Source organism: Corvus brachyrhynchos, unplaced genomic scaffold (assembly GCF_000691975.1).
Source record: "Corvus brachyrhynchos isolate BGI_N302 unplaced genomic scaffold, ASM69197v1 scaffold68, whole genome shotgun sequence".
NCBI classification, from domain to species: domain Eukaryota; kingdom Metazoa; phylum Chordata; class Aves; order Passeriformes; family Corvidae; genus Corvus; species Corvus brachyrhynchos.
The window spans coordinates 2,429,290-2,437,753 of NW_008240039.1; the positions used below are offsets into that span (position 1 = coordinate 2,429,290).

At 39.0% G+C, this 8,464-nt stretch overlaps 1 protein-coding gene across 5 annotated transcripts in view; it reads left to right on the top strand.

Annotated features, from left to right (window-relative positions):
- Nucleotides 1–7,241, top strand: part of GABRD (gamma-aminobutyric acid type A receptor delta subunit) — a 17,343-nt gene extending 10,102 nt beyond the window's left edge. For 3 of the 5 annotated variants that reach the window (XM_017744092.1, XM_008641183.2, XM_017744095.1), the window contains 4 exons: nucleotides 806–943; nucleotides 1,860–2,015; nucleotides 2,592–2,803; nucleotides 3,124–7,241. In XM_017744092.1, coding sequence (XP_017599581.1) covers nucleotides 806–943; nucleotides 1,860–2,015; nucleotides 2,592–2,803; nucleotides 3,124–3,423 — 806 coding nt within the window. In that variant the 3' untranslated portion in view covers nucleotides 3,424–7,241. The remainder of the gene's footprint in view (nucleotides 1–805; nucleotides 944–1,859; nucleotides 2,016–2,591; nucleotides 2,804–3,123) is intronic. The other 2 variants (XM_017744093.1, XM_017744094.1) reach the window with 1 other exon arrangement.
- The last annotated feature ends 1,223 nt before the right edge of the window (nucleotides 7,242–8,464 follow it).

An 8,464-nucleotide genomic window follows, 5' to 3' on the forward strand; every position in this document is an offset into this window, starting at 1 on the left:
GGATGGGCTTCATTCATTTGTAATCACAGAGGAGGGTTATAAAATTTATATTTTATCCAACTTGTATTTAATCTATGATCAGCATGTAATTCCCATGAGCATTAATACTTCTGAATGAAAATCACCACTGACACAAGCAGGGACCACCCAGTCAGGGAAAATTAATCTGGTTTTTAGATCAAGGAGCCTACAGGTCCTGAGGTTTCCAGAGATCTGGGAATAGCAGATCCTGAGCAGATCCCTTGGCCTGTTGATGCAAGTTTTTAATTTTCTTTTTTGTCACTGACTTTGTTTTCTAGGCAGTTAACCACAATACCATTTTATCCTGTCAAAAATAGCAATCTACAGTTTTACTTATGTAATCACCAAATGCAGAGGCAGCAGACATTGCCCCAGCAATTCATTCTCTCTCCCAGCAAGTTCTGCAGGGAGTTTTGGTGGGGGTTGAATATTTTAATTGAATTTGAGGGTTTTAATTTCAGTGAAACAAGCAGAAATAAAGTCTCTTTAAACAAATGGATGCTTTAGTAGCAAGTTGTCAATGAACAGCAAAACTAGGAAAGATTGATTTCCTGTGGATTTGCATATTACGTAAATCCCCTCATTCATATCTCCCCTTTCTGTTGTGTTCCTAGTGCCCTGCAGCTCTCCAAAGCAGAGAGTTATCCAGACTGAATCTCAGCACGTTTGCATCGTGTCTGGTGGAAATCAGCATAGGAGAGGAATTAGAGAACTTCCACTATGAGTTCTCTAAGCTCTTAATTTCTCCTTTGAACTCTGTGTTCACTCAGCTTTCTTTTGGCAGATGGCTACTCTTCAGAGGACATTGTCTACCACTGGTCAGAAAACCAGGAGGAGATCCATGGGCTGGATAAGCTGCAGCTTGCTCAATTCACAATTACCAACTACCAGTTCACAACAGAAATTATGAACTTCAAATCTGGTAACAGAATCTTTCTTCAATTCAGGGGCAGTATCTGACTTTTTCCTGCAGAGAGAAAATACCTATTTTCTATCTATAATAGAAAATCCTTCTTCTTAAGTAACTAATTTAAGAACTTGTCATGTTTCTGATAAGAGTTTTCTTCATCTTCCACTTGTAAGTAATGCCATTCTTTGCTGAGCCTCCAGGTAGCCGCTGTAGCATGCTCTGTCCTTTAGCTCTCTCTGCTTGACAAAATACTGCGTGGAGTAGCCAGACAGCCCTTGATAAAAAGCACTTGAGGTATAGTTCACATTTTGTTGACCTAATTTGCAACTTCAGATCGAGAAAAATTTCCATTAGCCCATGATGTTATGAAGCTTATGACGTACAGTCAGATCAGTCTAATTCTACCCCGTAGAAGTCAGTGGTGTGTATGTCTATCACTGGGCTTATTGCAATGTTTGTACAAGATTGGAGTCATTTCTTTCCTGCTGTTTTTTCATCCTCTTTCATGTATTCAGATTCTCATTTATGCTGCACATCTCCTCTAAGCTCTTTTTTGAGTTTGAAATTAACTTGGCCTTTTAAAAAATCTAAATTTAGTATCTGGAGGACTTTCTACAGCAGATGATAAGACAGTACACATTTTGAAGCAATACTGTTATTTGAGAAGACTCATGATTTTATTTTCAGATCTGGCATTGATATGACCTGAGACAAATCATTTGACCTATTCTTAGCTGATGAAAGCTGCAGTACCTCGTGCAGGGTTTATGAAGCATCAATCGAACAGCATTCAAAAAGCTTTTTGTGATCCTTGTCCAGAAGATGTTAAAGAATGTAGCTCTGTGTCATTATAGGAAATGTCATTTTTAATATCAATTTAAATGTAATTCACGCAGCCAGTATCTTTTCTGCTTGCTCTCTTTTCCAGCAGGTCAGTTTCCCAGGCTCAGTCTCCACTTCCACCTTCGGAGAAATCGAGGAGTTTACATCATCCAGTCTTATGTCCCTTCCATCCTACTGGTGGCCATGTCGTGGGTGTCCTTCTGGATCAGCCAGTCAGCTGTGCCTGCCAGGGTGTCGCTAGGTAAAACAGATCTCTTGTGGGACTCACGGGGAAGGGAGTGCTCAGGTGGTGATTATGCTCTCTGATAATCCTCGTTAAGGTGTTTTTATGACCACCATGTTTACGTTTGCAGAAGGGATGGTCCTTTGAAAGATTTCTCTCCTGTTTTAATTTCTGTCGTTGTCAGGGCAGCTGTCTCAGTAAGGAACAGCAGATAACCACCTAGGGAGGGTTAAAAGCAGTAATGACTGAGAGAGAAATGAAAGAATTGATTTGAAGGAACTGGGACAGTGAGAAAAAATGTGTTCCTGGAGCCTGTGGGTTTGTATGTCTGAATAAGTGTTGCCAGTGCAGATGTAAAAGTGTTTGAGGGTTAACTCTTTGGGTTTTGTTTCTCCTATCTAGGAAAAAAACAAGGATAACTTGTTCAAAACTGCCTTAGTCACACAAATGCATTTTTTTACAAATTCCCCTGTTTTGAAAATCAGAAGCCATGGTATTAAGGGGCTTTTGCTGTGAAAATAATCCTCAGCCTCATATTAATAAATATATTTATGTATGTTAGTGCATATATTTCTCTCTCATGCTACTCTGCAGGTATAACCACTGTTCTTACAATGACCACACTGATGGTCAGTGCCCGATCCTCGCTTCCACGAGCCTCTGCCATCAAGGCACTGGACGTTTACTTCTGGATCTGCTACGTGTTTGTCTTTGCTGCACTGGTGGAATATGCCTTTGCACATTTCAATGCTGACTACATGAAAAAGCAGAAGAACAAGATAAAGGCGAGAAGGCAGAGTGCAGAGGTCAGTAGGTGTGATACTGGGAATAACTTTGCCAAAGCAGTCACCCTGCATCATGACCTTTTTCTACAAGTTCTTCCTAAGAAGAAGGCTTTGAGAATGTTCTCGATGGTGCCTCAGTAATTCAGAGCATGTAAAGCCATAACCAGAGTTATAAGTGGTAGCACAGAGACTTTCATCAGTTCTGCCAAAGCAAGGGCTAAATCCCATGCAGTGCTTAGGGACCCCGTAGGTGTTTCACCACATTTGTGCCGTGGATATCTTGGATGAATGACACTGCCTTTGCCCTATAAACTGCCGTTGTTCTCCTCTTTCCTTTGCAGATCAACGTGAAGAATGCCATTGTTCTGTTTTCCCTCTCCATAGCTGGTGTGAACCAGGAACTGGCCATTTCAAACAGGCAGCACCGAATTCCCAGAAGCCTGCCTGGATCATATGGCACAATAGAAATAGAAACTGGAGAGACAAAACAGCAGCAGGGAATGAAACTGGACAAAAAGACTGGCCTGAAGTCCCTCTTTAAGCCCATTGATGCTGACACCATTGACATTTACGCCAGAGCCGTGTTCCCAGCAGCCTTTGCAGCAGTCAATGTTATATACTGGGTTGCATACACAATGTAAAGACAACAAAAAAAGGAAAGTTCATCCGAAGACCTACAAACTGAACAATACCCACAGGCTAAAAAGCCCTCGCTCAAACTGAATTGAGGCATCTCTTCTCAAAATATTTTCCAACAAGCTCAAGACACTTCCAAAGTCAAGAAAGTCCTGCTATGAATTCCTACTAAAAGCAGCGATTTACTGCTGACCTGATTTGATACAGTAAGACTGCACTCTGCCAAACAATTCCAGCTCTTTCTTTCCTGTAATACCATGAGACAACTTTTCATATGTACATATTTGTAGCAAAAGTTTAAATCTTAAATTACCATGGTTTTCCTCCACTTCAAGGGTTGATCAGTAATGAAGATTTGGCTTTTCACACTCAGATAATTTCCTTTTTTTGTAATGAAAGAGCTAATTCCTCACTTCTGCACGAGTGGTTTTCTGCATCTGTGGGCTGGCCTAGGTTTAACAGTAGTGCTAAAGTTGGAGTTTTTAACCAGAAAAATCTCATGAACAAAGTAAAAGGAAATAGAGGGGAGTGGGGGTTTTTCTTAAAATATTATTTGTCTTGGAAAAAATACTGAAAAATTTCAATGCTCTTAGTCACAGCATGAAATAAAATATACTACATAAAATTCTACTGAATTGTTAATAATGACTGCATTACATTTCAGATCTAAGCTAATGAAATTTTAAACACTTGAACACAAAAATGTTTACTAGTTTAATAGGCCCCAAAATAGATAAAAGTGATTTAGAACCACAGGGGAAGCTCAGGCTTCCTATGTTGGATTGGGAAAAATTTGAAAGGTGCTTGATAATGAAGGAAGTCAGACTCCATTTGCAGGAAGGACTTTAGAATTTGTTCTGTTAATTTTCAGTGAGAATCTACCATGTGTGCCTCTGAAAATATCCTTTCTGAATCTGTCCCTAAATAGCTGAGGGAAGTAAAACAAAAATTCATAACTGTCTTTAGTTATTCTGTTGCTTTGGATATTTCTGCTGTTTTTATTCAGAGGCTGACCTAATCTCTTAGGCCCTCTTCACTTCCATTATTCAACAGTGAAATTTATGGGTCCTCATACACACTGCTTAATTCAGGACTAGATCTCTCACCCAACTCGTGCAAAATAACACTTTGTTCTGTAAATAATCTCAGTAAACTCAGCAAGTGAACACAGTACTCACAACAAACTGGTTTCACAATTATTCTCTAAAATCTCCACAGTAAATATATTGGAATATGTATTAAAGCAACTGAAATAAAGTTAGTGTAGGAAGCCAATGTAAGACACTACAAAAGGGAAATTTATTCTGAGGATATTGTTGCCTTGAAAGTGAGAGGGTGTTTTAAAAATAGAAACTGACACAAAAGGCTGAAAGCTACAATGGAAAGGAGCATGGAGAGGGACTAAGCTAGAAGCTGTAGATGAGAGAAGAGCTTTGCTGGCATTTAAGATGGGACTCTTGAACGTGTGGCTGACAATTAGTAGCTGCAATAAGGGTGAAAGGAGGATTTGATCCTGGTGGAGCATGTGCGCATTCCTCCTGCCTTAACTCAGCTGTGATTTATGGTTTGATTTCACATGACCAGCACTGAAAGATAAAACATTTCAGCACTGATTTATAATTTAAAATAAGATTTGTTCAATATCAGTGAAGTAAGAGAATGCTTTGAAGAAAAAATAATGACCTTGAACTGGGCTGTAAAAGAAAATATACTCCACTGTAAGTCAGGCTTAGGTTCACCTCAATCTTTAATTTCTGTTATAATGGAAAAACTATCAGCCAACAGTGTGCTGGAAAACCCCAACTGGCACCAAGCTGTAATTGTTCCACAGAGACCTCACCAATGCAACCCTGGACTGAGACACCTGGGTTCTGCTCCAACATCTCACCACTGAACTGCTGGGGAATCTTAGTCAAGACCTTTCACTGCATTATCTGAAACATTGCTATAATGATTTCTTTCCTATATCTTTGAGTTTTACAGAAGAAAAGCGCTTCAGGAGAGGCAGAAACTCTTATCCTCCAACTAGGTAAGTGCATCCAACCTGTACTTACGTGATGCGATTTCCCATAGTTTCTGAGGCTCACATACTGAATTAAAGCAAAGTATCACTCAGATTTCACCTTATCCAGAAAGCTAATGAAAATCTGCATCTTCTTCAATATATCCAGGTAATCAGGCTTCTTTTCTTTTCCTCCTGCTTCTCCTCTTTCTAATTTATTTTTCTTACTGTTTGTTCCTGATGCTGATGAAATGCTACATTTCAGAAATACACTATATATTTTTTTTTCTAAGTGTGTTTTTTGGTCATAATCACTCTCTCTTCAAAGAAACTCAACCTCTCCTTCCTTCTTCTGAATCATTCCTACTGTTCTATATAATGATTTCATGCAGAGTGGAATAAAAGCAGCAGAAGCATGACTTTACAATGCCTTCTCCTTACTAAGTTGTTGCTTTTTTCATGATCCTTCACCACAAAAATACAACATCCTTTAGAAGGAACACAGTGCCGCCGCCTTCTTTGTTACACTTGCAAAAATCAGAAATAATCCTTAGTTTAAAATCAGTAGATTAGTTTATTACATAGCCTGTCAATGTAGTATCTTCTTCTAAGAGTGAAATTATTGACTAAATCCAGCTGAAGGAATATTCACAGCAAGTTTCTGAGGAGTGCAAGTCATGATTTTGGAATTAAAGTTATTAAAGAGCAGAGAAGGAAGCACTGCCTAGTCCCTCTAGTGTACAGTTAGTGTACAGTGGCTGGTTATTGGAATAACTAGCAAGAAGGTGGCTGCAGATATTATAAAGGCAATGTCTAATCTAATTACTTCAGCAGTAATAGTTTGCAATTGTGCACCTGACATAACTCCTTACACTGCAGCCAACTGACTGATCACATGGGGTTATTGGACAAAATTAGTTGCTTCTCCATCTGGGAGAGAGTCACAGACTGCATGTCCTGCTGACTGCTCCAGAAGATTTATTCAGTGAATTTTTTTCTGTAGTTTGACTGCAGATCTTCAAGGTGCACAGCTCAGCGTGGCTGATCAAAGTAAAATGTGGCAGCAATCTTCTCAAAAAACCCAAAGCCAGAATGCCAGACTACCTACAGTGATGTAGACAGAAGCATAAATAAAAGGAAAAAAAAATCTCAGAATGTTGCAGGGAGTCAGAAAAGTGCCCTGTGAGCACACATATGGCAACGGGTTCATCCCAGGAGCAAGGGGAGCAGAGGGGAGAACAGGAATTTCAGCTGCTGTTGCTGCACTTGCATGAGTAGCACAAGACAAAACACCTCCATCAACAAGAGGGAGATTTTCTTAAATTGGTTTCCAGAGCCAGAAACAGAAAATTCAGATGCCATTCAAACTTTCAAGGAGACATTTCAGTACAGGAGTATGGTGAATTGATTGGAGTTTTGCATAAATTGGAATCTTTTATACTTTTGTGTGTGCTTCACTTTTTTTTTTTTCATTTGAAATCATCGTATTTGAAAATCCCCAGACATTACTACTTTAGACCTATTAACACCTGAAGACAATTTTCTATTCAACTCTAATTTCATTATACCCTTAATAAAGTGAAATAAGCCCGATTTGAAGTCAGTTGAATGCTGACTTTGGATGGGTTGTACTAGTGCCATAAAAAAACCTATGTGACAGATGAGAAGGCACTTTTTCTGTGCTGCACCTGAAAGCATTTGTGTTCCTTTCAGCAATTTATAGTACTGCTCTATGGACTGGCATGTCTGTGAGAAAAAGAGTGGGATATGTGTTAATGTAATCATTCTAAATGTGAAGTGTTAATAAAATGTAGATATACAGAAATCGGAGCTTCTATAAACGGACAAAATAGGCATTCCAACTATTGAACTGGAAGATAAAATGCGTTAGAAGGAAAATCAGAATGACCCTAGAGATTTCATCCCATAATGACATCCTGCCTTTTCAGTGCCCAAGGGTTTCCTAACTCTCCTTTGGCCTTGACAGCAGAAGAGGAAGTGCCATTGTGTGTTCATGAGAGCTTTCTGGGGGGCACTTATGCACACTGCTGTACTGATGTGAAAAAATAGCTATTGCTGCCTCACAAGGTTGAAAAGAATCAGAAAGCACAAGATGAAAGATGAAGAAGAGCAAGATACTGCATTTGTTTGAAAGTAATGCTGGCATTAATAGTGACAGCACTATGAAGAGGTTAAAAACCAGAAATGTCTGTCCTGTTTCTGGGTAAAAATGAAAGCATTTATCCCAGTTAGAGTAGAAACTCTCACATCAGTTCCTAACTGGTTTGCTAATCCAATAGATAATGTAGCGAAACCAATTTAGCTCAATGAGGCTTCTGGTGTTGGGACAACAAAACACTTAATACGATTGCTCTGATTTTAAATACTCCCAGTCATTACCCTGGAAAAGCACTTCTCTTTAGGAGGAAAACAGCACCCTGTACATTTGTCTCTGAAGTAGAAAAGATAACAAAAAGTTTCTGAGAATATTTTTGTTAAAAAAAAATCTGAAGCAACTCCCTCCTGCCCTGTTTATTACAGCAGCTTAAACCACTTGCCATGGTTGAAAGCCTGTTTGATATTAAAATAATACTGCGTGCAATATATGTTACAAACATAGACAGCTGATTCTTCCTAATGAAAACGGAATAAAAACTTGGCAATGAATATGTATTTTTGGATGGATTTGGCAGATAGATGAGAAAGGCACTGTGTCTTAAATGGAATTAATTTGAGGATCTAAGCCCCTCATTACATAATGAATCAGGGATCTGCTCTCTCCTTATACCAGCTCTGTGCCACAGCTATTTCTTTTACTAAATCCTGCACAGTAAAAACAAATCTGAGAAGACAGTCAAGCCCAGACTGTCAGAAAATATAGCACCAACAGAACTAATCAGATGTTATTGGGAATTCACTGTTCCATGAAAAAATTGGTCAAAAAAAAAAATCCAAATATCCCACATTTCTGAGACACTGGAAACCTCTGGAAACATATCCCTTCCTTTAACTCTTGCAATACCTCTATTTCACTTGATCCTCAG